This window comes from Chlamydomonas reinhardtii, chromosome 12 (genome assembly GCF_000002595.2).
Source record: "Chlamydomonas reinhardtii strain CC-503 cw92 mt+ chromosome 12, whole genome shotgun sequence".
NCBI classification, from domain to species: domain Eukaryota; kingdom Viridiplantae; phylum Chlorophyta; class Chlorophyceae; order Chlamydomonadales; family Chlamydomonadaceae; genus Chlamydomonas; species Chlamydomonas reinhardtii.
The window spans coordinates 5,644,303-5,671,232 of record NC_057015.1 but is presented as its reverse complement, the minus strand read 5'-3'; the positions used below and the strand labels follow the sequence as shown (position 1 = coordinate 5,671,232).

Genomic DNA, 26,930 nt, shown 5'->3' with positions numbered 1-26,930 from the left:
GCGTCGTCACACACCCTCAAGTGCGCAGGCGTCGCTAGGCGCCGTGCAGGCACCACCACGCCCCGCCAACTGCAGGTGGTGCTGATGCGGCCGCTGGCTGCACTCCCTGCCTGCTGCCGCCGCCGCGGGATGTCCACGCCGCCACACGCAAGCCCACGCTGCGCCTGCGGCGTCGTCACACGCCCTCAAGTGCGCAGGCGTCGCTAGGCGCCGTGCAGGCACCACCACGCCCCGCCAACTGCAGGTGGTGCTGATGCGGCCGCTGGCTGCACTCCCTGCCTGCTGCCGCCGCCGCGAGCTGTCCACGCCGCCACACGCAAGCCCACGCTACTCCTGCGGCGTCACCACACACCCTCATGCGCGCAGGTATCGCTAGGCGCCGTGCAGGCACCACCACGCCCCGCCAACTGCAGGTGGTGCTGATGCGGCCGCTGGCTGCACTCCCTGCCTGCTGCCGCCGCCGCGGGATGTCCACGCCGCCACACGCAAGCCCACGCTGCGCCTGCGGCGTCGTCACACGCCCTCATGCGCGCAGGTATCGCTAGGCGCCGTGCAGGCACCACCACGCCCCGCCAACTGCAGGTGGTGCTGATGCGGCCGCTGGCTGCACTCCCTGCCTGCTGCCGCCGCCGCGAGCTGTCCACGCCGCCACACGCAAGCCCACGCTGCGCCTGCGGCGTCGTCACACGCCCTCAAGTGCGCAGGCGTCGCTAGGCGCCGTGCAGGCACCACCACGCCCCGCCAACTGCAGGTGGTGCTGGTGCGGCCGCTGGCTGCACTCCCTGCCTGCTGCCGCCGCCGCGAGCTGTCCACGCCGCCACACGCAAGCCCACGCTGCGCCTGCGGCGTCGTCACACGCCCTCAAGTGCGCAGGCGTCGCTAGGCGCCGTGCAGGCACCACCACGCCCCGCCAACTGCAGGTGGTGCTGATGCGGCCGCTGGCTGCACTCCCTGCCTGCTGCCGCCGCCGCGGGATGTCCACGCCACCGCCGGGGGCTGCGGCGCCACCAGGCCCCGGCAGCCCCCGGCAGCCGCAGGTGCCGCTAATTTTGCCGTTAGTTGTGTTTCCTGCCTGCAGCTGCCAACCATAACAGTCTACGCTGCTGCACGGAGGCCTACGCAGCGCCCGTGGTGCCAAACCGCGTTGCCGGGTATCGCCAGCCCCTGCGCAGGCCCCGGTCATGCTGACGGGCCCTTACCCCTAAGCCGAGCTACTTGCATATTCAGCTGCACTTAAGCGTTCTGAGCATTACGCCTTAAGTCAATTACTCGCAAGCGTTGAGGAAAAAGTTGAGGATTCGATTTCCATGGATGTGCGAAAGTCGCTGTGCGATATTGCAGGCGCCTGATGCGAAATATTTCTGCAACCCATGCGTGCGGAAATCTCAAAAAATTTTCGCCCGCCTGCGGCGGGCCATCAAATCGCCCCCATCCCTGACAGTGAGCCCACGGCGGGTTTGCGCCCGCTGCGGCACGCCATGCTGGAAGTCGAGATATCGCTAGTAGACACGACCGAATTGCTAATGTTCACATTACATAATACCTTGCTATAAAGCGCCACAACGTGCGGTATTCTGTCAAGAACCGGCAAGAAGGACATGGTTGACCACACCGTCTCTCTTTGTGCTTTAAGCCAGCGAATCATGATGAACGTATGATTTTTACTGATAACAGGCCTTCGGGCCTGAGTGGCAGTGCTTGCGGTCAGCGGCGAGGAGGAAAGGATTGTATGGAGGACTTGTGATGCCGATGGAGAAGGAGGAGGAAGCCAAGGAAAAGGCTGGTGGCGATGCCCCCGAGCCAGGCCCCCAACTGGCCCAAAGGACAGGGGAGGGCGATGCAGCCGCAGACTTCCACCGGCGTTCGTCGCCAGCGTTGCCGACACAGTCGGTCGGCAACCGCGACCTCGGTCACCAACTGGCACTCGTCAATATGGGGGTCGGCATCAGCGCGCAGGCGGGAAAAGGCGAGGAGGATGACTCCAGTTGGAAGCAGGAGTTGCGGGACTGGTGGAGGCGCATAAACAAAAATGATGCGTCTTTCTACATCTGGTCGCCGGACAACCTGTTTCGAAAGGTCAGTCCGGTGACCTGGACTGACTCGGGGGTTTCCTACGGGGGGTGCTCACCCACGTGGTGCTCACCCCTGCGAGGGACTCGCCACGCACTCCGCGCTAGTACCAAATACGGTCGTGACGCCCCGGCTGCGGTGGGGCAAGGCTCCACACACATGCAGCTAACGTGTCGCCGCGTCCTCACCTGAAAACAGGTGCTTCAGTGCATCGTGGGAATGCCGGGCTTCGGTCGACTGGTGCTCTTCCTGGTGTTCTGCAACTGCGTGACCATGGCCATCCAGCCTCCGTGCGCCGGCAGCGGGGGCTGCGCGGACAGCACCTTTGCGCGGGTGAGGGCTGCTGGCTTGACAAGCAGTGGCGCTGCTCGACGGTTGTGAGGGGCAGTGATGCCCACCATGAGACGTTGGCCCGAGTGCCGCAGTACCAGCATGGCAGCGGCGGGCGGGGGCGCTGACGACCATCATTCCGGGAGTACCGTACCGCTAGGGGGCAGGGCGCACGCCCCTTGCCCACCCAGCCTGCAACAGCAATAGGGAAGCCTCCCTTCCACGCCTTACCAGACCGTGTGGCTCCCTACCGCTACCCTGCAGGCGCTCTTTGTGCTGGACACGGTCTTCACGGTCTGCTTCACAGTGGAGATCCTCATGCAGGCCGTGGCGCACTGCTTCGTGCTGGGGCCATACGCCTACCTGCACGACGGCTGGAACTGGATAGGTGCGCGCGGGGTGCAGGCAGCTGGCGGCAGCGCAAGGCGCGGTTGCAGGACGGGCGCAGTGGACGGTCCGCCTCGGTGCCAATGGACACAGCCGCCGAATGCGCGGCGCAGCGCTGATGCGTTTGTGTTGTGTTGGTGACGTCGCAGACCTGCTGTCCACCGCGTGTGGGTACCTGGTGTTCCTGCCTGCGGCCAACGGCGGCGGCATCAACGGGCTGAGGGCGCTGCGGGCGATGCGGCCGCTGAGGGCGCTTAAAGCAATCCCAGGTGCGGCAGCTTGGCCACTTAAGGGGGGGGTTATGTGCCCGGGCCCAGAAAGTCCCAAGAGTCAAGGACTGGGTGGGAGGACTGGAGCCAGGGTCCGAAGCCAGTGAAGGTCACAGCGTTGGCGACGAAGCAGGGAGAGGGACGGTTCGCAGGAAATGGACGCAGCTTCTTGTGGCTCGATGCATGGGCTTCCACTCGGGAGGGCTCAAGAGGCACAGCAGCTGCATATGTCGTAGCAAGGGAAGCGACCAGCCAGCCGGTGGCAGGCCTTGTGGTGGCGCGCTGCTTGGGACGGCGCGCAGAGCTGCCGTGAATGCTGCCGTTGAAGCTGGTGGTGTCAGGGGCGCGAAGTCCTCTGCGGCCGCCCGCAGCGTGGCCGCACCCGGCGCCGGGCGCCGCCCTGGGGGCGCTGCAGCCGGGGCTGCCCACGGACGACGGCGCGCGTGGAACGGGCGGCGGCACACGACAAATCGCCTGTGGCGCCTAGCCCGTGGCTGACATCCAGCAGGCTGGCGCACAGAGCCGTGGAAACAGCAGCAGATACAGGAGTTACGACCGGGAGTTGTGCGGCGTGGTTTGACAGGCACACCAGGGCAGCTTCTGGCGTGTTCGCATAGACACTCCACTCTGTGCCCTCAGCCAGCCTTACCCTTTCACCCCGTGCCCCACAGGCCTGCGGCTGCTGGTGCAGTGCCTGCTGGAGCTGGTGCCGCTGCTGATGGATGTGCTGTTCCTGCTGGTGTGGGTGTTCTTCGTGTTCGGCATCATCGGCCTCAACCTGTTCATGGGCGCCCTCCACCACCGCTGCTCCGCCGTGGTCAACGCCACCTCCCTCGATGCAGCGTACGCGCTGGTGGCGATGGCAGCAGCGGCGGCCGGCGGCGGCGAGGCGGACGGGTATGGCGGTGTGCCGCCGGCTGCGCCGCCGTTGGCGCCGCCGCCTGTGGCGCTGAACGGGAGCGAGGTGCTGCCGCAGTGGCTGGTGGTGGTGCCGGGCCTGGAGAACCAGCCGTGCTCGGAGTCTGGGGTGTCGGGTGCCTACGTGTGTGACGACACCTGGGAGGGCTACAGTGAGTGCGGGCGTGGGAGTGGGGCAAGCACGTGCCAATGAAGCGGAATGGGCGGGGCTTCAGGGGTTCGGCATGCTGCGGCTCTCTTGGTGGATGTGGCGCGGCCGCTGTTGGCTGGGAGCGTTGGCGATGCAGACCGCAGAGCAAAGTACTGTTAACGGCTACCGTCAGCCGGTAGCCAAACCCTCACCCCTCACATCACGTTGATGCGGCGGCCCACAGACGTGACGTGCGGCGGCGATTGGGGCAACCCCAATTTTGGCTACGCGGGCTTTGACAACTTCGGCGTTGCCACCTTCAACATCTTTGCGGTCATGACGCTGGACGCCTGGAGCGAGTCGCAGCTGTACCCGCAGTGGTACGCCAACGGGCCGCCGGTGCCGGTGCTGTTCTTCTACGCGCTGGTCATGTTCGGAGCCTTCTTCACCATGCAGGTGAGAGCGGGAGGCTGAGGGCGGCGGCTGGGAGCGGGAGGAGCGCGAGGGGCTGGCTTGGGCTCCACGACGGGGTTGGGTACACGGAGGTGTCGGTAGTTGTAGGCCCATCGGCCTCCCTGAGGCGGGCCTAGGCAGCAAGCGCACAGCCGTCTCGGCACATGCCGCAGGACTGCAGGAGCGCTGCCAATCCTTAGACCGCCCTGCCTCGTTTCTCATGGCGCTTTGCTCACCTCCCATCATCAACCCCTTGCCGCCTGTGTCCTGCAGCTGTTGGTGGCCATCATGAGTTCCAAGTTCGCGCAACTGGCGGACAAGGTGAGGGGCATGGAGGCCGTAGGCATGTGTATGGGGAGGCACGCCAGAGCATGCTGCGTGCGGCCGCCCGGTTGGGCTTAGGACGGCCGGAGCTTGCAGGATTCCGAGCAGCGCCTGTCTTGGCGGCACGTGCTGTCTCCACGTCCTCCTCGCGGAGCATTCCCGCCCCCGCATTCTCGCCCCCGAACTCCCCCGGCTCCCTCCACCCTGCTCCAGGCCGTGAGCCAGCCGCCCAGCCGCAGCGTCACACGCGCCAACCTGATGCTGGAGGAGACCGCCGACCTTCGTATGAGCGGCGACGGCACCGCGCCGGCCGACCCCAACGGCACCGTGTCGGCCTTCGCCAGCGGCGCCAGCACGCCCGGCGGCCGGCCCCGCTCCGCCTTGTCCGTGGCCTGCTGGCGCGGCGTGCGCTCCGTGGCGTCGGCCCTGGACCGGCTGGACGCGCGCTGGGAGGCGCTGTGCGCGGCCGTGTCGCGCGGGCTGTACAACTTCAAGCTGCGCTACATGCAGCCCGTGCACCGCGTGACGCTGCCGCCGTGGCGCCGGCGCTGTCTGAAGGTCGTGAGCAGCGCCTGGTTCAACAACGGCATGACGGCGCTCATCATCGTCAACACGGCGGCGCTTGGCATGGAGCACTACGGCATGAGCAAGCAGTGGCTTGCGGTCATCGACCTCATCAACATGGGTAAGCCCCCGTACGCACTTCCCGGGGGCGGCTGGGCGAGGTTGTGGCGGGGTTGTGGCGGGGTTGTGGCGGGGGTGTGGCGGCACCGAGTTGGCGTGGACAGCGGTGCACAACCAGCAGGCGCTTGTACCCCGCCTCGCACCATTCGGTTATAGTAGGAACACCTTAGCCCCAGCAGTTGTATGTGTCACAAAGCCGGAGTTTGTGACCTGCTGCGCCCCACTGCTCCTCAGTGCTGACGTACATCTTCATCGCGGAGCTGGTGCTCAAGCACGTGGCCATGGGCTTCATCCGCTACTGGACCGACGCCTGGAACATCCTGGACGGCTTCATCGTGGCCGTGTCCATCGCTGACCTCATCGTGGTGGCCACAGGCGGCAGCAAGACCGGCACGCAGGTGGGCAGCGGGGGGCTTGCAGCGTGGGCAGGGTGGGGCACGCGCCGTGAAAAGGGTTGGCAGTTGGCGTACGGTCTTGCAATGTTGTAACTGGCAGCCCCGGCTGTACTGGCGCAGGCGTTCCGGACGATGCGTGTGCTGCGCGTGCTGCGCTCGCTCAAGCTGCTGCGCCGCATCAAGGGGCTGCACCGCCTGCTGCGCATGGTGCTGCGGGTAAGTGCGTTGGAGCAGGTGCTCCCGACCCTACCAGTGTTGCCGCTGTGCACCTCCACATCGTCTCACCTTGCCCCTCTCTCGCTCGCATCAACACATCAACACCAACAAGCACCTCCAACCCAACACTGACACGCACGTCCCACCTGACCGCAGGGCTTTTACACGCTGCGCGACTTCATCCTGCTGCTGGCGCTGTTCGTGTTCGTGTTCGCGGTGCTGGGCTTCCAACAGTTCGGCGGGCTGTGGAGCTTCACTCCCGAGGCCAACCCACTGTGGCCGCTCAAGAGCCGCTCCAACTTCAACAGCATGTGGTCATCAGCCTACACCGTGTTCCAGATCCTGACGTGTAAGCATCTGCGCTACACATGCCGCTGCTGCCCGCAAAGGCTAGGCCGTGTAAAGGCCACCTGCGTGTGCACAAACTCGCTACCGTGTACGGTATGCGCGTCGAAGCCGTCTGCAACCCAATCTATGTAACCCGATCTACAGGCGACGACTGGGTGCGCATCACGTGGAACGGCATGCGCGGCGGCGGCAACGCCTCGGTGCTGTTCTTCATTGCCTGGGTCATCATCGGCAACTTTATTCTGCTCACGCTGTTCCTAGCCATTCTAATCACCTCCTTTCAGGTGCGATTGTGCCGATGCGTGCGTGTGGGTCGTGCCTCCGTGGTGGCGTGACGCCGCATGTTGTGGCCTGCAGGCCGAAATTGGTCGCAGAGTCCACCGTGCGCCTGGCTCGTCCGAAGCCATGCTGGTGACACCCCCTCCACGAACCCATGCCGCAACTCCCGCAGTCCGACGAGGAAGAGGTTGTGGACGACGTGGAGAAGGTCGAACCTAGCTTTGCCGGCGTCGACGGGCCCTCCTCTGGCGTCAGCATCGGCTCCAATGCCAACCGCAGCGGGCTACGGCACCGCGGCGTGGGGGGCAGCGGCGCCGCGACGCCCCGGGGCGGCGGCGCCGCCGCGGGCAGCGCCTACGGTGGCAACCGGCGGCGGCCCGCCAACGCGCTGCAGCTGCGTGTGCGTGAGCGCGTGAGCGAGCGGCTGGACCCGGCCAGTGTGCGCATCATGAAGCGCTGGCTGATTATGATGGGCGTCACACACGGCATGAAAGAAGATGAGGTGCGCAGGGCGCAGGGTGCTTGGGCCAGTGTACAGGGCCCGGCGGCGACTTCTTCATCCCGGTGTGCTGGGTCGCGAAACCGCGCGCGTCGCTTGCCTGCTGGGGGGCTGGGCGTTACTCTAGTACTCTCCGTGCTCCTTTCCTCCTGCCCTACCCTGCAGGTGAACAACATCGTCCGCGAGTGCGACGCGCGCCTGTCCCACGACCCCGACTACATCAACCGCGACACCTCCTTCACAGCGCCGCACCTGCTCAACCGCCGCGCGCTGCAGCAGGCCTCGCTGTCCGCCAGCCAGGCCAGTGCCGGCGCGGGCGGCGGCGGCGGCGGCGGCGTGCCGGCAATGAAGCGCGGCAGCACGTTGCGCCGCCACACCGCGGCTATCCAGGAGCTAGTGCAGGACCTGCCCACCATGCCCGAGGACCGGGTGCCCAGTCACGCGCTGGCGGGGCTGCCGGCGGCGGCTGCCGCCGTCGTGGCGGCGGGCGAGCTGGGCGTGGCAGTGCTGGTACGCAGTGACGGCGAGGGCGGCATAAGCTCTGGGCCAGAGGAGCGCGCGGCGCGCGGCGGCAGGGCGACGCCAAAGCTGAGCCGTTCCATGACGGCGGAGCGGCAGAGCACGGGCAGCCGCCCCCGCACGGCGGGCGTCAGCCGCGCCGGGACGGCCGAGCGCAAGGCGGGCGGCGGCAGCGGCGCGGTGTCGCGTGTGGGCACGGGCGAGCGCAGCAGCGCCTACTCGCGCGCGGGGACTGCGGAGCGCACGCGCGGCGTCAGCCGTGCCGGCACCGGCGAGCGCGAGCGCACCAGCGCCATGAGCCGTGTGGGCACCGGCGACCGCACCTCGGCAGGCACCTACCGATCCTCCCGCCGCGGCGGTAGCGGCCGCACGCCGGCGGCGGCGCCGTCGCCGGCGCCGTCGCCCTTCGAGGCGGCGTCGGCGGCGATGGCGGTTGGCGGCGGGTACGGCGGCGGGCTGGACGAGATGGAGGATCTGTCGGAGTACGACGACGCCACGGCGGTTGGCCCGGGGCCCGTTAGCGGCGGTCCCAGCCGGCGCGCGTTGACGGGGCTTGGGCCGGAGGATGGCGGCCGCACCTCGGGCGGCTCCGCGGCGCGCAGCGGGCTGGGCTCGGCGCAGGCCAGCGCGCCGCTGCCGCTCACGGAGCGGCACAGCGGCACCAGCGGCGTGGTGGGGCTGCTGGAGCGGCTGTCGCACGCGGTGCGGAGCAAGGTGCTGGGCGGCATGCGCTCCGGCGGCGTCAGCCCGCGCGCCTCCAACCCGGGCATCCTGGCGGGAGACCGTGGTGAGCGCGGGGAGCGCTGGCATGGCGCGCGTGTCAAGGTAGATCTGCCGCCGCCGCCGCCTTCGCCCTACGGCGCAGCCACGCCGCACGGCCCCTATGGCCTGGGCGCACGCCGCAGCACTCCTGGGGCGGATGGCAGCCGCCGCGTCAGCGCCGGCGGAGCCTCGCCGCACGGCGCGCAGTCCCCGGGTGGTTATCTGAATGCCGCCGCCGGCGGCCCCGCCGGCCCCGGCCCCAGCCGCATGGGCCGCGCGCCCGTGCCAGTGCGTCAGGACAGCTGGGCTATGCTGGTGCCTAGCACGGACGCGCTGCGGGCGGCGGCTGCGGCGGCGGCGCGGCAGCAGCAGATCATGGACGACGCCTACGTGCGGCACCGGCTGCAGGCGTGGCTGCATGACAGCCAGGTTGCGCTGCGCGCCAACTCCCTGACCTCGGCGAAGCCGTCGCCCTTCGCGGCGCCGGGTACGGGGCCGAGTGGGACGGGCGGTGGCGGATGCGGAGGCGGCGGGGGCACGGGCGCCTTCTCGCAACAGAACTCACTGCAACGGCGAGCGAGTGAGGCGGCGTCATCGTCGTTGCTGCACACGATTGCGGAAACTGCAGCCGGGGCGCAGGGTGGAGATGACGCGGGGGCGGCAGCTGCAGCGCCAGGGTCGTCTGTGGGCGGACATGCGGCTTCTTGCGGCGGCGGCGCGTCGGTGGCGGCGGCGATGTCGCGGGTGGTGTCACGCGGGAGAGATGCCAGCAGCAGCAACATCCTTCCAACGTTGCCGTCCATGCAGCGGCGGCTGACGCGTGAGGCCTCTGCTAATGCAGCGGGCAGCCATGCAGCGGCAGCAGCTGGAGCAGCGGCAGGGCTAGCGGACCCGGGCAGTGGGTACGGCCACGACGCGGGTGCCGGTTGCGAGGACAGCGGCCCGGACCCCGTCACCGAGCAGCTGAGGTTTAGCGAGGGCACTCGGCAGCGCCGGTTGCTGCTGCGGGCCATCTCACGGGACAGGCACTTGCCGGGCCCGGGGCAGCTGGTGGCGGCAGGCAGCCTGCCGCGCACCGGCAGCCGCGGAGCTGCCGCCGGCGCCGCGGCGGCAGAAGCCGCGGCTGCTGCTGCTGCTGCTGGGCAGGCCGGCGTGGAGGCCACGAGTCTTGCAGGCGGGGACTCCTTTGCTACCGGGCCTGCCATCGCCAGCGGCGGCGGTGCGGACGCTGCTGCCTCAGCGAATGCGAGTCGTGCGCTGCTGCAGCGGCCGCCCCTCGGCCTCGGCATGGCCGGGACGTCTGCGGCTGACGAGGCCAATGCCGCGCTGACGCAGCACTTGCGCCGCAGCTTCCAGCGGCGGCACTCGATGCCCTCGCAGGACCCAGACACGCTTGAGAACGTGCGGGTGATGCTCGGCGTGGGCGCTCTGCTCAACGGCAGCCCCGTGGACGGCGGCAGCGGCTTCGGTATTTCCGCAGCCGGCGGCGGCGGCTCAGGCAAAGCCCTGCAGCCCTCCGTGACCGTGGCCGGGGCTGCAGGTCGGGGCTATGTGCTAGCCGGCAGCAGCTTTGCCATGCGCGCAGATGGTGGCGGCGCCGCCCGTGGTGGTGGCCACCCGGCTGCGGCCGATTACGCTACGGAGCCGCTGCTGGTGCTCAAGGCGGCGGTGGCGAGGCTGGAGAGCCTGGGGCTGGTGGCGGGGGCGGGCCGCGGCAGCGGCGCGCAGCGCTCCAGGGCAGGGCGGGGCGGGGGCCACGTGCACAGCCGGCTGGGCGAGGCGCCGCTCGAAGACGGCGAGCGCATCCTGTCGGGGGGGACCGGGCACCCGCACAACGGCCGCACAGTCTCCGGGCGAACGGACAACGACCGCACAGTCTCCGGGCGGACCGACAACGACCGGACGCTCTCCGGGCGGACCGACAACGGGCGGACGGTGTCGGGGCGCACGGGCGATGGCATGTCGGGTGGCGAGGAGCCGGTGCGCTACAGCCTAGAGTCAGCGGCCGGGACGAGCAGTATCGAGGGGCTAGGGCGAGGTGGCGCCCAGTACTCAGGCAGCGGCCTAGCGGACGGCCGTACCAGCGACAGCACACGCGGCGACAGCTTGGATGCAGCCTCCGCGCATGCCAGCGGAAGCGGCGCAGCGGGCGCACCGGAACCGACGCCGCGCTCGCCGCGCTTCTGGAGCGAGCTGGGCGGGGGGCCGGCCGCCGGCCGCCATGCCTCTGGGGAAGTGGAGACCTCCGTGTCGGGCGGGGGCGCCGGTGCGGGTGTGGGGGTGGTGGCGGACAGGCTCCTGTCACGCAGCCGCAGCGGCCGGCGGCGCAGCCTGCTGCGGCGCCATTCGCACAGCGGGTCGGACTACAGCCCTAGCCGCGGGGCGTCGCCGTCGCGCATGGGCCCCAGCCGGCGCGTCACCGCTGGTACTTCGTCGTCGGCCAAGCCATCCTCATCAGCGCAGCTGCGGATGCCGTTGGCGCCGGCACCGGCGTCCGGCGCAGTGGGTGCCATGTCGGCGACAGAGGCGTTGCGTGACCAGCAGTTCGTTTCAGACCGCGTGCCCGAGATTCAGCCGGCGTACGGGAATGGCGGCGCCGGCGTCAGGCAAAGCAGCGCCGGCGGAATCGGGCCGGGGGTAACGGACGCAGCGGCGGTGGCAGACGCGGCCGAGCACAGGCGGCAAGCGCTGGCGCTGCATCACGTGTTCGGCGAGCAAAGCGGCAACTTCTTCCGGCGCTCCCGGACCCTGCCCGACAACCCCGACGATGCCGGCGTCATGGCGGCGGTCGCGGCTGCGGCAGCCGCGGAGCTGCACCTGGGCCATGGGACGGCGCCGGCAGGCCGCGGTCGCAGTGGGGCGGGCGGAGTCGACGAAGGCGATGGCCCTCGTGTCAGTGGCCAAGATGCTCCCGGACCGCCGCGACCGCCGCCGCTGGTGCCTCCTCCGCCTCTGGTCATCCCCGTGCCGGCGGGCGCCACGCCTGCCCATCGGCACAACCCCGCCCACGCGCAGGGGCACGCCACGTCGGTGCTAACCGGTGGGACGCGCGGCACGCCGGCCTCGAACGTCGGCACGGCCGGCTCGCGCGTCTCGGGCCCGCCCAGCCTCGCGCCCTCTTCGGCCTCCAGCTTCGGCGCGGGGCAGGGTGTCCTGTTGCGCGGCGGCAGCTCGCTGCGCCGCCAGGCGGCCGCCGCCGCTGCCGTCACCGCAGCCCACCGCCCCCATGGCGATGAAGGCGAGCGCGCTGCAGCGTATGCTACAGCCGCAGCCGCAGCGGCGGAGGCTGCGGCCACGCCCGGCTCCGGCGCCAGCTCGCACGGCGCCCGCACGCCCAGCACGGCAGCGCTGCACGACCTGGCCGCAGCCTTGAACCGCTTCCATGGCCAGCAGCCCTGGGCGGCGGAGGCGACGGTTGAGGAGGAGCATCCAGCCGGCGCCGCGTCAGCCTCTGGGCCCGCCGGCACAACGTTGCCGGGCGTCGCACAGCCGCACCGCGGCGCCGCCAGCGTAGCTGGCGAAGCCGTCACCACTATCAACCCGTTCTTTGAAGCTGGGCCGGAGCTGGAGCCTGAGAGGCTGACCGGTGTTGAGGAGCGCGACTTTTTCGGCGGTGACCTCTTCCCTGTGGCGCTCTTCGGCAACCCGCTGGCGCGCGTGTCGGCGGGCAGCAGCCGGACAAGCCACACCAGTCGCCAGCTGCCGATGCTTTCCATGCTGCTGCCTGCTGAAGCGGCTGTCGCTGCGGCAGGAGGTGGTGCAGAAGGGCAAGGCGGAGGCAGCCGGACCGCAAGCGTGCAGTCCATACCGCCCGCGTCCCAGCTGGCGGCGGCGGCCGCAGTGGCGGGCCAGCTGGCGGCGCTGCGGCAGGCGCAGGAGGGTGGTGGCAGCGGCGTCGTCGGCGTCGACAGCACCGGCTTTTATAGCAAGTCGCCCTCGGGCCGTTCCGCTGCCACTGCTGCCACTGACCCCACACCGCTGCCCAGCGACCAGCTACTGCTTATGCTGGAGGCCGAAGTGGCAGCTGCGGCATTGAACGCGGCATCCGGTGGTGTCGCTGGCAACGGCGGCAGGACCGCTGCAGCGGTCGCGGCAGTGCTTGCGGGCGGCGGTGGCCCATCGCGAGATGGGGCCACAATCAATGGCGCTGCAGCTCGCGGCCATTCGGCAGGTGGCGCCGGTGCAGCAGCAGGGCACGAAGCACAACAGGGCAGCGGCTCCGGAATGGCACCAGCCTCGCAGCTCTCCCCCTCTGCGCTAGCGCCGTCTCCATTCGCCAAGAGCCTATCCGGCAGGAGCCCCGAAACTGGGCCGCCGGCCTGGGAGGCGCCTGCGCCACGGGGCGGCGCCGCGGAAGGCGCAGGCACTGGCGCGGGGGCAGCGCCCACCAACGGCCACGAAGCCACAGCCGCGCCGCCCGCGGAGAAGTTGCGGGCCATGGCACTCATGGCAGCGGCTGCTACCGCTCTAGCGGCGCGCCGAGGAGCCGCAGACTCAGCGGAGTCGCCGCTGCGGGCTCGCGGTGGCAAGCCGCCGGTGCCTGGGCTGCCGCCCACGGCCTCGCTGTCGGTGCGGGTGGAGGGAATGTTGCGTGCAGAGCTGGAGGCGCCCTCGGGGCTCGCTCCCGCCTCGCCATCAGTTGCTTCCTTGCCCGGCGAGCAGCAGCACAACCAGCAGGCAAGACACTTCGTGCGCCAGCCTTCGCCATCGCAACCGAGCGGCCCTGTGGCTGAGGCCACCGAGGTTGCATTGGCTTCGGTGCTGCCGCGGCAGCCGGGTAGTGGCAGCAGTGGTCATGGCCAGCGGAGCGTCGGCGCCACCGCCGCCGGGGTCGGCGCCATTGATGGTGTGGACGGGGAGACCTTGGATGTGAACATTGTAACTGCGGGGGCGGTGCAGCTGGCACCGGCGCCTCCCGGCACGGAAGGAGCAACCGCAAGCGACAGCGGCACGTGCGCAAGGGCGCTGGGCACAGCTCGCATCAGCATGCGAGGGAGCGCGCTCTTGAGTGCAAGCGCGAGCGCTCATGGCGGCGGCAGCTTGCATAGCCCTGCCTACTCGACGGGGGTGCCGCCGCACGGGTCGCTGGCCAGCAGCGTGAGCAGCTTCGGCACCGTGCTGCTGCCCATGCCGCCGGCCGCCACACAGCATGCCGGCATTGGCGCGGGCGGAGCGCAGGACGGTGCCGCTAGCAGCCTAGGCATTGCTAGTGCGTCGGCGTCCCATGAAACTGGCGGTCCGCTGGCCAGCGGGACCCATGCCGGCGTAAACACAACTGCTGAGCTGCGCGGCCCAGCAGCAGCGGGCGTTCCTGTCTCCGGCGCTGGTCCTACTGCAGCACCCGCTGCTGGCGGCGGCGCTAGGGGCTGGGCCGAGCGTGTGGCGCGCCTGCCGCTGCCGCATGGCCCTGCCACTGGAGAAGGAGGCGCTGCCGCTGGCGGCGCCTCCGCCCGCAGCGCGGCCGTGCAGCACCTGCTTCGCGGCCTGCTGGTGTCCGCACTGCGCCGCAGGACCGAGGCCGCAGGGGCAGAGCCGCCGGCACAAGTGCAGCAACCGCAGGAGGGCCCGGGGCCCGCGGCTGCACGGCGGGGTGGCGCGCCGGGCCCGGTCTGCGAGAGCCGTGTCGACGACGAGTCAGACAGCCTTCCCGGCGGCGGCTCGCCAGCACCGCACCTCTCCCGCACTTCTGTGCCCGGGTCCGTCGCCGCGCCGGCGACCCTTGACTCGCCCGGGCTCGCCAGCGGCGGCTCGCCCATCGCCACGCCCTTCACCCGCCTGAGCGGCTTCAACACCGACCTCACCATCACGCCGCCCGCCCACTCCGTCACCGCGGTGCCGGGCCCGGGCGCCGCAGCTATGCAGGCAAGTGCCGCCATGGGCTCCGCCCCGGGCTTCGGCTCGACGGCCAAGGACCGTTCAGCAGGAGCGGCGGCCGGCGGCGGCGGCTTTGCTGAGCACGCCGTCCACAGCAGCGGCGGCAGCATCTACGGCAGCGGCGGCATCACCGGCAGCAGCAGTGCAGCCGCCGCCGCCGCCGCCGCCACCGGACCCCGGCGCGGCTTCCTGCCGCCTCGGCTCCAGGTCCTGGACGGCCACGGCGGACACCGACAGGGCCCGGGCTCCGCACACGATGCGCCGCGCTCGCCACGCGGCGGCTCCCCGCTGGGGCCGCTGGCAAACACCGGCGCCGCGAGCGCGGGGCCGCTTCCCGGCGGTGGCGCTCCTGCAGCGTACAGCTCGTACGGCAACAGCGGCTACGGCAACAACAGCATGTACGGCACAAATAACAGCGGCTACAGCGGCTACGGAGGTTTGGGCAGCGGCCAGGGCACGGGCACGACCAGCACCCCGCGCGTCAGCGCACCGGGCAACACCGGTGGCGCCGGCGGTGGCGGCGGCCCCGGCCGCCGCGGCAACGCACCCCCGGGCGCTGGCAGCCGCCGTCCGCCACCGCTTCGCACCGTCAGCAGCCGCCGCCGGACCGACCGGGACCACTACACCAGCCATGGCAGCCGCACGCTGAGCCCGGGCCGGCGTACTGCTGCCGTGGCCACCGACACGTGGACGCCCAGGGACGTGGCGCGCGCACGTGCCGCCGGCGGGCCGCGCGACGCGGCGGAGATGGAGGCAGCTCTTTATGGTGAGTTGTGCACGGCGCCTGTAAGAAGCTTTCCGTGGGGGCACAGTCCTGTCGCGATGAGGTATGTGCTGACGTACTGTACGTCCTGCAAGTTAACACCATCCATCCAACCCCTCCCACAGCGCCCATGCAACTGGCCGTGGGGCGTGACCCCATCCTCAGCGCCACTCGCCAGCGGGTGCCCATGGCCCCAGCCTCGCGCCAGGTCTCCCGCCAAAACACCCGCCGCCGCCGCGGCAGCGCCGCACAGCTTAACGCCAACTCGGTGGGCCAGGCTCGCGGCGATTCGTCGTACGGCGTGCTCACCAGCCCCACCGCTGCCGCTGCCGCCGCGCACGCTGCCGGCGGTGGCATCGTCGGCGGCGCGTCACGGTCCACCAGCTTCGTGATGGTGGCCGCGGCCGCGGCCGCACGGCTTCTTAGCGGCGGCCGCATCAGCACACCTGGGAGCAGCAGCCGCCGCGGCAGCACTGCCGGCACCGGCGCGCCCACGTCGCCCCTCCGCCGCGGCGCTCTCGGCATGCCTGGTGTCGCGGCCCCGCCGCTGCCGCTGAGCGCGCCGCAGTTGCCGGACCTGCTAGCGCTAGGTGGCGGCGGCAGCGCCGCTGCCATCGGAAGCGCCAGCGGCCGTGGTGGCGGCGGCGGCGGCGGCGGCTCAGCTGGCGCACCCGCCGCCGACAGCCCCGCCGCCACCGACCACAGCGATCTGGACATCACAGGCGCCATGCGGTCCCACGCCGAGGACTCGAGCATTGCGCGCCGCCGCCTTGTCGCACGCGTCAGCACCGGCCCCGAGCCGTCCGGCGCCAAGGACGCCGCCGCCGCCGCCTCCGCGCCGCCGCCGCTGCCGCCGCTGCCGCCCTACCTTGGCAGCAGCGGCAGCCCGCAGCACGAGCCGCGGCTGGTGGACCCCAGCAACCCCGGCCGCGGCCGCGGCCACGACGACGATGACGACGAGCTGGGCGACGGCTTGGGCGGCGGGTTGACAGACGTGGAGGACGCGGCGGGCGCGCTGCTGAGCGTGCGCCTCCACCCGAGCCACCACCACCACCAGCACCACCACGACGATGGCGGGCTGGACGAGGATGATGACGTGGCGCTGGCGGACGAGGAGCGGGACCAGATGGGCGAGTACGGCAAGCACGGCGGCGGCGACGGCGTGGGCGGCGGCGACGAGGAGGAGGGGTACGACGACGCGGTCGACGGCGGCGAGTACGGCAGCGACCTGTTCGACGACCAGGAGGACGAGGCGCCGTACCTGCGGTACTCGGCATTCTTCGCGCTGCGGCCCTACCACCCGCTGCGCATCGCGGCGGCGGTGCTCATCAACCACCGGTGGTTCGACGTGAGTGGTGGGGGGGGGGCGTCAAGTGTGTTGGGGGGGGGGGCTAATTCCACCATACGGAACCCAGTGACAAGTATACATGAATACGTGGGAGTCCGGCGGGTACAGCGACGGCCAGAAGTGGGACTCGGGCCCAGCTTATGCTTCCATTGTGTCCCGCTTACATGATCTGCCCCTTACCGGCGGCGGCGCCACCACCGCCCTCACTCCTCGCTCCGCAGAACGTCATGCTGGTGGTCATCCTGGCCTCCTCCGCCACCCTCGCCATCGACACGCCCCGTCTGGACAAGAGCTCACCATTGGGGCACGCCGTCGCAATACTGGACATCATATTCACGGTGAGCAGCCAGCCAGCCGGCCAGCAGGGTGGGGAGGGGTGGGGTGGGGTGGGGGGCTGTGTTTTGCAGTACGGCATGCTGCGTGTGCGGCACCGGCAGGACGACCCTGCTCGTCCCGGGATGCTGGGACCACACCGAAACGGAGCCCCCTCACCGCTCCCCTGTGCACCTGCCATTGCTGCTACCCAGCGTTGCTCTATCACTATCACGTAAACACCACTTTCCTACCTTCAGTTAACCTGCACTGCCCTCGCCCCCGTCCCCACCGCCACCCGCAGTCCATCTTCACGCTGGAGATGTGCATCAAGCTGGTGGCCAAGGGCGTGGTGCTGCACCCGCACGCCTACCTGCGCAACGGCTGGGACGTGCTGGACGGGTTCATCGTGCTCACCTCCCTGCTCAGCGTGGGCATCAGCGGCGCCGGCGCAGGCGCGCTCAAGGCGGTGCGGTTGGTGCGCGCGCTGCGGCCGCTGCGGCTGGTGAAGAGGTGAGCAGGCACATCGCCCACACCACGCTCACAGAGGATACGGCATGCGGCGGCGCTGTGTGACTACCGCACCTGCTGCTTTGTTCCACGCATCACAATGCATCACGCTCACTCCTGCTCGCACTTGAAGAACTCGCGCTCGCATTTGGTGTGGTGGCGGTGGCGCAGGTGGCGCGGCATGCGGCTAGTTGTGGAGACGCTGATCCGGTCGCTGCCGACGCTGGCGGAGGTGGTGGCGTTCGGTGCGTTCATGTTCGCCATCTTCGGCATCCTGGGCGTGCAGCTCTTCGCCGGCCGCTTCAGCATCTGCAACCAGGTGCGCGCCGCCTGTGTGCTGGCTGCTTGGCCTGGGGTGCCGTCTGAAGGCAATGAGTGTTCACCACAGTACGCTAAGCCGCGTTGGGGAGTTGCCTACATACTCCTGCACGGCCGTACATACCCCCCTCCCCCAGCACGAGCGCCACACCAGCCCCGGGCTCACCTCCCCGGCGCCGCCCTGCCCGGCCCGGCCCTGCCCTGCCCCTCGCAGGTCGTCATCAACGGCACGCTGGTGTCCAGCCGCAGCGAATGCGTGGAGGGCGTGGAGTTCACCTGCTCCGAAGACGACGTGTGCGACGACGGCCCCGGCTCCACCGCGGCGCGCTGGTGGGGGCCGCCCATGCGCAACTTCGACCACCTGGGGCGCGCGCTGCTGACGCTGTTCACGGTGGTGACGCTGGACGGCTTCATGGAGGTGGCGTGGAGCTGCATGGACGCGGTGGGGTACGACGAGGTGCCGCAGCTGAACGCGGCGCCCTGGATGGGGCTGTACGTCATCGCGTTCGTGTTCCTGGGCTCCTTCTTCTGGGTCAACGTGCTTGTGTCCGTCATCATCGACCACTACACGCGCCTGGTGGAGGAGGAGGGAGACCTGCTGGTCACCAAACAGGTGGGGCCGCGGAAGGGGCAGGCGGGAGGCGGGAGGGGGCACGTGGGGTGTCGGCACGATGTGGCACGCAGAGCAGGCGAGCGGTGTCCAAGCGTCCGGCCTGAGTGCAGCCCCGCGTTACCGTTGGCCCCGCCGGTCACGTTTACCAGTACGGTACTCAGCTCCACACGCAACACACGCACCTCCGACCACCCGCAGGCCAAGGAGTACATGAAGATCTTCAAGTTCGAGCGGGTGGGCAAGGACGTGTGGAAGGGCGGCTGCCCGCCCGACTCCGGCTGGCTGCGCCGCTGCGCCTGGGCGGTGAGCGTCGACCCCGCGCGTGCGCGTTTCGTCCCCCACCCCAAGCCCTCACCTGCTCACGCACCACCCGCCCACCTCTCACACTCCTCTCCACCACACAGCCTCAACCTCTCCACCCCTTTCACCTCAACCCCCCACAACAGTTCACCTCCCACACGGCCCGCAGCCCACCCCCCATTCTTTGCACCACTGTTCTCCACCCCTCGTTCGCAGACCGGCTCTCACCGCTGGTTTGACCAGATGGTGCTGGCCACCATCTGCATCAACATAGCGGCCATGGCCGCCGTGTACGACGGAAGCAGCCGCGACTACGATGTGGCGCTGGGCATGGTGAACGTGGCGTGCACGCTCATCTTCGCCGTCGAGGCGGCCGTGAAGATCACGGCGCTGGGCTGGCCCAAGTACTGGCGGGTAAGGGCGGAGGCGGGGGAGGGGGAGGGGTGGGGCAAGGAGGCGTGCGGGTTGAGGTGCTGCTGCTAGGGCGGAGCCGTCTGATCATCCGATGAGCAGCTGCTGCTGTGCTGGTAGTGGTCCGAAGTGATACGTGCTCGGCTGTGGCCTACGGTGCCCACTCACACCCGCCCAGAACACAGGCACCGCGCAAACACAGGCTCGCATCCCTTCATTCCCCCCTGCCCGCCTGCCCGCCTGGCCGCAGGACAACTGGAACAAGCTGGACCTGTTTATCGTGCTGGTGTCCATACCCGACATCGTGGCCACCTTCACCTCCCACAATGCCGCCACCGGCATCGTGACAGCCATGCGACTGCTGCGCGTGTGCCGCATGTTCAAGCTCATACGCGGCGCCAAGGGCCTGCGCACGTTGTTCAACACGCTCATCAGCTCGCTACCCGCCATCGGCAACGTGGGCTCGCTGCTGCTGCTCATAATGTGAGTGAGGCTGTGGGTGTGTGGGAGGAGTTGTTTGCAGCATGGGAGCTAGGGCGGATAGTCACCCTCCCTTAATTAATCATGAATGTAACCCCCCCCCCCCCCAATAATCGTGGAGTTCCATGAATGGAGAGTTGCAAGAAGGGATATGGGGGCTTGGGGGTAGTGGCTGCGGCCGGGCTAGCATCACAGGGAGGCGGGTTCTTGGCGCGGCGCTGTCGACCCCGAGAATGCGTGCCGCAGCCCCTCCCCCTCCTCCCCCCTGCTAGCGTCACCGGCACCGCACCGCACGGACCGCACCACCCACCCCTTGCGCCTCCAACCCCCATCCTCAACCCCCGCACCCCGCACTCCGCAGGTACATATACGCCATCATCGGCATCAACATGTATGGTGGCTACGGCAGCCCCTTCGACAACCCCGGCTCCATCGCCGACTACAACGACATCGGCGCCGCCATGGCCACCCAGTTCCGGCTGTTCAGCGCCGATGGCTGGGGCGACCTGATGGCCCAGGGCATGGGCTGCAACGGCAACCAGTACCAGTGCGACACGGGCGCGGCGGCGCTGGGCGCGGCGTTCTTCTTCTGCAGCTTCGTGCTGCTGGCCACCTTCATCATGTGAGGGGCGTGGGATGGAGGGGCGCAAGCGAGTTTGGGGTTTTTCTGGCGTGGCGGCGTGGCGTGTCCACACGGCAGGCACGAAGCTGGGATCGCTGCCCTGGGATCGCATGTCTGAGCTGGCTCAGCCGCCCGAGGTGTTGGCGTCTGGCCCACCTTCCTTCCCTCCTCGCGCCGCACTGCAGTACTGCACGCCCGCGCACACATTCTGGACGCGCCGGCTGACCTGTTGCTCCTTGCACTGTTTGCCCAACCCATCAGGCTGAACCTGGTGATTGCGGTGGTGCTGGACAACTTCATCGACAACGCGCAACTGGAGGGCTTCCTCAAGACCAGCAACTTCGTAGACCTGCTTCGCATGGTCATCACGCTGCGGGTGGGGCGCGGGGGCCGCTGGGGCTCGGGGCCTGAGGCCGGCAGGGGTTCAACAATGACCGATTGGGCTCGCCGCCTGAGGCAGGGAGGGGCAGCGCAGAGCTCGGCTTGAGGGCACATGGCAGCTGATGGCGGGTCGCGCACCTGCAGCGAGTGTGGTCGAGCGCGGCCCTCGCCCCGGCCTCATTCCCGTTACCTCACCCGGCCCAAACCCACTTTCCTGCCATACGGTACCTCCCCGCAGGTGTTTGTGCGGCTGATGCGCATCAAGATCGACCTGCTACGCAAGGTGGACCGCAGCCGCGCACTGGCCAGCGGCCCCCGCCTGGCCTCCAAGCGCCTCATGCGCTCGCGCGCCAGCACCCTGGGCGGCCTGTCCGTCGCCACCGGCGGCCTGGGCGGCGGAGCCAGCAGCGGCGGCCTCGCCTCCGCCCCCATCCACTCGCCCTCCGTCATGTCCATGTCGTCGCGTGTGTCCGGCGAGCTGCTGCCGCGCCTGGCCAAGGCCGTGTCGCGCCTGGGCGGCGGCAGCGGCCGGCTGCAGTCCGGCACGCTGTCGGCGCTGCTGGGCCTGGGCTCGCCCGACGCCGGCGGCGGCGCCGGCGGCGCCGCTGGCGCCGCCGCTGGCGCCGCCGGCGCCGGCGCCCATCCAGTCAGCGGCTCGCAGGGGCAGGTGGCGGGCGCGCAGCGGCGCACCAGCAACGCCTCGTCCATGCTGTTGTCCACCATCCAGCCGGTGCTGCCGCGGCGGCAGGACAGCGCGATGCTGCTGGCGGCGGAGGCCATCGCGGCGCGCGCCGCCGTGGCGGCGGCTGCGGGCAGCAACGGCGGCGGCAGCGGCACCACCATGGCCGGCGGTGGCGCGGGCGTCGGCTCCGCCTCCGGCACCACCGGCAACACGTCCTTCGCCGGCACGCTGCCCAGCGGAGGCAGGCGGCGGATGACGGCAGACGATGCGCTGTTGTTGGCGGCGCCAGGCACGCCGCGCGTGGGCGGCGACGGTTCGCTGCGGGGCGGCATGGCGGGCAGCGCGGGTGCGCAGAGCGGCGCCAACAGCGACGGCGAGGGTGCGCGCAGCATCGCGTCTAGCGGCGGCCGCAGCCACCGCTCCGGCGGCAGCGGCGGCTTCCTGGGACTGCGGGACCTGCGGGAGGCGGTGTTGCGCCGCCGCCGCCGCAAGTCGCTGCTGGGAATGCACCCGGCGTACACCGCCGCCGTGGTGTCGGCCTCGGCGGCGGCGGGCGCGTCCGGCGGCACGTCGCCGCACGCGCACCGGCAGCACCGCCGCGGCGCCGCCGCCAGCGGCAGCGCCGCCCACAGCCCTAGCGGCGGCGGCAGCGCAGCCGAGCCCAGCATGAGTAACGCCGAGTCCGGCGGCACGCACACTGACGGTGCCGTTAGCAGCGCCGGTGGCGCCGGGCCTAGCAGTGGCGACCGGTCCAGCCATGGCCGTGGCCGCGGCGGCCGCAGCCGCGGTGGCGGCCACAGCCGCCGTGCGCTGCCGTACTCGGGCCTCATCCTGGCCACGACGCCGGGGAATGCCTCAGGCGCTGCCAGCGTGCACAGCGGCGGCGGCGGTGGCGGTGGCGGCGGCAGCGCATCCTCGCTGACGTTGCTGCCGGCGCCCCGGATGGGAGGTGACGGCAGCAGCCGCCCCGGCTCGCCGCTGATGCTGACGACAGGGCCCGGGCGGCGGCGCAGCCTGGCCGGAGCAGCGGAGGGCTACGGCATGGGCAGCCCATTGGCGCGGGCCCATGGCGCGGGCAGTGGCGGCTTTCCAGCCGCCGGCGAGCGGACGTCGTCGCCGTCGCTGACACCACGCTCGTCGCTGCCGCCGCAGGCGGTGCGGCCTTACGGCACAGGGTCAGCCGACGGCGCGGCGCCGGCCTCCGCGTCCAGCCCCGCGGCCGCCACCACGCCGACCCGCGCCAGCGCGAGCGGCAGCCAGGTGGACGCGGTGCTCCCGGCAGCTGCCTTCGGTAGCGTCTTCCCGCCCGGCGGCGGCGGCGAGTCGGCTGGCGGCGTGTCAGGTGGCGGCGGCTCCGCCAGTGGCGCGGTGGGCGGCACAGGTAACCAGCGAGGCGCCAGCGGCAATGGTGGCGGCGGCGGCTCAAACCGCGGCGCCGCGGGCCGCCACCTGGCAGCGCTGCTCTCCGGCTCCGGCGCCCACGGTGCAGGCGGCGCCAGCACCGGCAGCGCCGGCGGCGGCTCCCATCAGTTGCCCAGCCGTCTGAGCTCCATGTCGGGCGCAGGGGCGGCGTTTAGCTATGCTGGGGCAGCCACCACTGGCAGCACTGCACCGGAGGCTGGCGCGGAGCGGGATGGGGAACAGCGGGGCCGATCGCAGCACGCGTCCTCGCCCCTGCCGCCGCGCTCCCCGGCGCCAGCGACGCCCCGCTAGCGTGGGCTGCTGATACTGCCATGCCGGCTGGCCAGCCGAGCGGCTAGTCATGCAGTCAGTTGGGCGAGGCAACGCGAGTGTGGCAGTTGCGTGTGAGATTTGTCCGGGAGATGAGGTAGACGCTTGCGGCCTCAGACGGGAGACGTGGCGTGGGCGTACCCCACTTTTTCCTTGCGAGGGAAAACCACTTTTTTCTTGTCGTGTTATCGGAGATGCAATGAGTCAAGGCCCGTGCTGAGCGCGGCTGTGTGGTCGTGCTTTTTAGCCGGAGATGAAATGAGTCAAGGCCCTGTTGGGCGCCGTTGTGTGGTTGTGCGGTATTGGGGTCTCCGAGTCAGTGATGGGCTGTGTGCTGCTGGGCCTGTCGGGACTGGTCGCTGCATGTTCGGTGTGCATGTAGTGCGAGGACCGTGCCGATAGTGCCGCACTGCAGTTCTCGCAATCATGCACGGGGCTTGCGTCCACCAGCATTGAGACGTGCGTGCGTTGTGTGCATGTGTGTGTGTGTGTGTGTGTGTGTGTGTGTGTGTATGTATGCTGCGTGGTCGGGGTATATGTCCTTCTAAACGGTCTACGCTGCGAGCGAGATGCGTGCGTGCCTCGCGTGGGCACATTGCTTCGAGTGAAGAGCCGCCAGGGGAGTGCTGAAGACGCAGAGAGAGGTTTCGGCCGTGAGTTATTTATGTGGGTTACGAGGTTGGTGTACCTTGATGGTGACCTTACGTGGGTGCAGATTGAATTGCAGGTGGTATCACACCCACGTGCATGCATGAAGTGCAGGTGATCGCCTTGTGTGATTCGGACCGAGCCGGGTGTGTCCTCCAGGCTCGTCACAGGTTATAATCCCTGGGCTCGATGGCCTAGACAGTTGCAATGGAAGCCGGCTTGCCGGTAGCGCAAGCGACGGGCAGGTGGGTAGCGACAGGGTACATCGGATTCTGTGGTGTGAGAGCCGCGTCACCCCGATTAGCGCACGAGCCTGCGTGCTGTGCCGCAGTAGGGTGCATAGGACAGCAGCAGGTGCTCGCGCGATGCGGTAGCGAGGCCGTGTGTCGGCTCTGGTCGTAGGTAGGCATTTGCACAGTGGCAGTCTAATGCGATGTGCTCAAGATGTGCATTTCAATGTTCATTTCTGGAGGAACGAGACGGTTGGTGGTGTGGGCTCAGCCCACCTTGTCCATATGTAATGGCCTATTGAGGCCGACTGCACACGTGGCATGGGAGCGCCAACCGAGTGAATTGCAACACTCTGCAGTTCTGGCATGGCATACCAGGTCGGTGGGAATGATGAGTGGCATCACTGTCGAGTTGTCAGTCGGGGGCAGGCCGGGGGAACGGTTACCTGCATCTATTGCTTTTCGGATTCCCCCCGGTGGCATGTAAGCACGGAGTGTCTATGTAAACAATGGACCGCAACATCTGATAAATACTCCCGTCAAGGGGTCCCGCAGTCTCCGCACATGCGGCACGCCGAGGGCACGCCGAGGACATACCGCCACAGCACTGGTGGGGACCCATGCTCACACCCATGCTGCCTGCTTTCCATTTCGGCACAATGTACGGTATCCAGGCGCACTCCCAAACTCCTCGTCTTCGAGCTTCTCATGCAAATATTTTTAAAGCATAACATAAAGATTACGTATAACGTCGCGCAACTACCTCTCTTCGATGGCCACCTCGCGCGACCCCTCGCCCTCCAAGCAGCGGCCGAACTACCCCGCGTGGCTCTATAAGCTGCGCCGGCGCGTGTGGACCTTCATCGAGGATCTCCTAGAGGTATGCTTCAGTAGACACGCGCGCGCCTGCTCGAGCCGCGAAGTGACCAGCGACCCGCCAAAATTGCCGCCGCGCAGGAGTTTGGCCCCTGGATTAAGTGGCTGGTGTTCGACGCGCTTTTGACGCTCATTGTGGGCTTTATTGCCTCTCGGTTTGAGGCGACGAGGCCCATTTTTGAGGCCGTCGGCTGGCTCTAAAGCGTCCTCAACTCCCGCGTCTGCGGGTTCACCTGTACATAGTAACATTTCGTCGCGAATTTCATTTGTGTTTATACTCGCGTGTCGTAACTTCAGTGAGCGAAAGCAAAGTAGGATGTTGGCAGCTGCGTCTTGGCGGCAAGCTCTGCAAGCTCTGCGGGAGACGGATAACTTACACCCCTGGCAGCTACGAGAGACCCAGATGGTGAGCGCGGGGCGAACGATGAGCGAACTGAGCGGCTGGGCGTCAAGGCCTCCTTGCTGGCTACCCCGCGCCATCCCAACACGCCTTGGTCTGCCACCATCCCCTCGACAGGGCCCCTATCTTGCTCTGGAGGCGGTGCCCTTGGAAAAGGTACGGTGTGGCCGCTGTCATCCGTGATGGTGATTTGGGCCGTCAACTGGCAGCTACCGCATAAGCGCGCGCGCTGACCTGCACCGGTGCGGCGTGTTGTGTTGCCCGCAGCCACCCAGCGGCACACACGGAGCCGCTGCCGCCCCGGCGCTGCTCGACTACCACATCTGCTACAGCCACTCCTACCAGGTGCCCGTCATGCACCTCCGAGCCGTGTCGCTGGGTGAGTACTGAAAGCACCACCTGTTTGCACACACTGCTGCAGCACCGTGCGTGTGGCTCTCCGCCGCCGCTCGCGCTGTACGATAGGGAGCAGCCGCTGCTGTGGCTCCTGCGCATGGGCCTCAATGCCAGCACTCTCGCAACACGCACTTCTCAGGTCCGCTGTGCTTCGCACGGCAGCCCGATTGCAACAGCAGCATCTGCTCTGACCCGTCACCCCCAGGTGCTGATGTGCATGTGTGCGGTGTGGTGCTGCTGCTGCCGCTGCAGACACGGGCCTGCCGCTGGCACCGGACGCGGTGGCAGCGCTGTTCCCCAGCTGGCCTCAGCGGCCGGAGCAGCTGGTGGGCTTCGTGGGCCTGCAGGTGCGGGGCTCAAGGGCTAGGAGGAGGGAGGGGGACGAGGGAGGGATGGTACAGCGGCCCAACTTTGTCGCAGTGCGGCGCTCGCGTTGGTGCTCGCGTTCGCGTTGGGGAAGCAGCTGCATTTGTGCGGCACGGAGCGCGCCAAGCTCGGCCTGCGACCCTGGCAGCCCAGGGAGTGAGGGGCGCCTGCAGTACATCGTGCCTTAGGGTATCCCTCCGCCGCCGCAGGAGCACCCGCTGCTGCCGGGCCCGTGCTGGCTAGCGCTGCACCCCTGCAACACCGGGGTGGCGCTGGCGCTGGCGCTAGAGCTGGGTGGCGCGGCGCTCGTAGCAGCAGCAGCAGCTGAGGATGGCGCGGAGGAGGAGGCTGCTGCCGCGGCCGTGGCAGCGGTTGCAGGAGCGGCAGCTGTAGAGGCTACCGCCGTGGAGCAGTGCTCGGGTGGTGCAGCAGCTGGTGCAATGGCAACAAAGTCCGGAGCAGTACGGACGGGAGCGGGCCCGGGGGCTGCAGGCGGACGTCGAGTGGCCGTAGAGGGCGGTGGCGCGGGGGGCGGCGGTGCTGGCGCGGGGGATGGCGGCGGGTGCAGAGGCGAGCAGGGCAATGAGGAGACGGCCATCCCTGATGTGGATGACTTGCTGACGGCGATGGCCGTGGCGCAGTCACAGGCCGGGGCGGCACAACCGCTGCAAGCGACCCGAGCGCAGGTTGCCGAAGGTGGCATGGGGCAGTCTGGTGTAGCAGGACGGAGCCGCGGTGGCATCAGCGCTGGCGCAGATGGTGAGGCAGGCGGTGGCACGGCACGGGATTGGGCAGTGGTGGGGCCGGCCGGCGTGCGGTGGCCGGGCGGCGAGGTGCCTGTGTGTCCGGGAGAGCCAGCTTGGTTGGCACGATACATGCGGGCTTGGCTGGCCCTGGTGGCTCCGCACGTGGGGCTGCGAGCGGGGCCGTAGCGCGAGCGTGAGGCGGTCGAGCAAGCAAGGGGTGACCTGACCGCAGGAGCTGCTGAATTGTGAGTCCCGCCAGTTCCCGCCGCATGTAATAGAACCCGCTTGCTCATTGAGGCCCCTTGAACACGCATCGCGCGACCATCCTGCTGCGGCCTTG

The 26,930-nt window shown here is 69.3% G+C and overlaps 3 protein-coding genes across 3 annotated transcripts; all 3 read left to right on the top strand.

Annotated features, from left to right (window-relative positions):
• The first annotated feature begins 1,264 nt into the window (after positions 1–1,264).
• CHLRE_12g532350v5 (uncharacterized protein) lies at positions 1,265–24,324 on the top strand. Its single transcript, XM_043068587.1, has 25 exons — positions 1,265–2,076; positions 2,269–2,403; positions 2,665–2,788; positions 2,937–3,056; positions 3,728–4,126; positions 4,349–4,560; positions 4,831–4,878; positions 5,095–5,566; positions 5,800–5,963; positions 6,081–6,176; positions 6,333–6,525; positions 6,669–6,808; positions 6,976–7,305; positions 7,468–15,223; positions 15,346–16,568; positions 16,790–16,906; positions 17,185–17,393; positions 17,562–17,709; positions 17,923–18,321; positions 18,520–18,624; positions 18,838–19,035; positions 19,283–19,515; positions 19,874–20,134; positions 20,396–20,510; positions 20,754–24,324. The coding sequence occupies exons 1-25, from the start codon at positions 1,750–1,752 to the stop codon at positions 22,908–22,910; spliced, it is 15,681 nt and encodes a 5,226-aa protein (XP_042918682.1). The 5' UTR covers positions 1,265–1,749; the 3' UTR covers positions 22,911–24,324.
• A 150-nt stretch (positions 24,325–24,474) lies between these two features.
• On the top strand, positions 24,475–24,900 carry CHLRE_12g532327v5 (uncharacterized protein). Its single transcript, XM_043068586.1, has 2 exons — positions 24,475–24,686; positions 24,764–24,900. Exons 1-2 carry the CDS (start codon positions 24,579–24,581, stop codon positions 24,881–24,883), a joined length of 228 nt encoding a protein of 75 aa, XP_042918681.1. The 5' UTR covers positions 24,475–24,578; the 3' UTR covers positions 24,884–24,900.
• A 54-nt stretch (positions 24,901–24,954) lies between these two features.
• Positions 24,955–26,877, top strand: CHLRE_12g532314v5 (uncharacterized protein). Its single transcript, XM_043068585.1, has 5 exons — positions 24,955–25,088; positions 25,200–25,238; positions 25,350–25,461; positions 25,731–25,825; positions 26,054–26,877. Exons 3-5 carry the CDS (start codon positions 25,437–25,439, stop codon positions 26,774–26,776), a joined length of 843 nt encoding a protein of 280 aa, XP_042918680.1. The 5' UTR covers positions 24,955–25,088; positions 25,200–25,238; positions 25,350–25,436; the 3' UTR covers positions 26,777–26,877.
• The last annotated feature ends 53 nt before the right edge of the window (positions 26,878–26,930 follow it).

Coding starts and splice junctions, on each gene's coding strand:
- CHLRE_12g532350v5 (XM_043068587.1), top strand. CDS start 1,750: ATGGAGAAGGAGGAGGAAGCCAAGGAAAAGGCTGGTGGCGATGCCCCC. Junction 3,057..3,727: donor GGCGCTTAAAGCAATCCCAG/GTGCGGCAGCTT, acceptor CGTGCCCCACAG/GCCTGCGGCTGCTGGTGCAG. Junction 5,567..5,799: donor CATCGACCTCATCAACATGG/GTAAGCCCCCGT, acceptor ACTGCTCCTCAG/TGCTGACGTACATCTTCATC.
- CHLRE_12g532314v5 (XM_043068585.1), top strand. CDS start 25,437: ATGCACCTCCGAGCCGTGTCGCTGG. Junction 25,462..25,730: donor CCTCCGAGCCGTGTCGCTGG/GTGAGTACTGAA, acceptor CTGCCGCTGCAG/ACACGGGCCTGCCGCTGGCA. Junction 25,826..26,053: donor TGGGCTTCGTGGGCCTGCAG/GTGCGGGGCTCA, acceptor CCGCCGCCGCAG/GAGCACCCGCTGCTGCCGGG.
- CHLRE_12g532327v5 (XM_043068586.1), top strand. CDS start 24,579: ATGGCCACCTCGCGCGACCCCTCGCCCTCCAAGCAGCGGCCGAACTAC. Junction 24,687..24,763: donor TCATCGAGGATCTCCTAGAG/GTATGCTTCAGT, acceptor GCCGCCGCGCAG/GAGTTTGGCCCCTGGATTAA.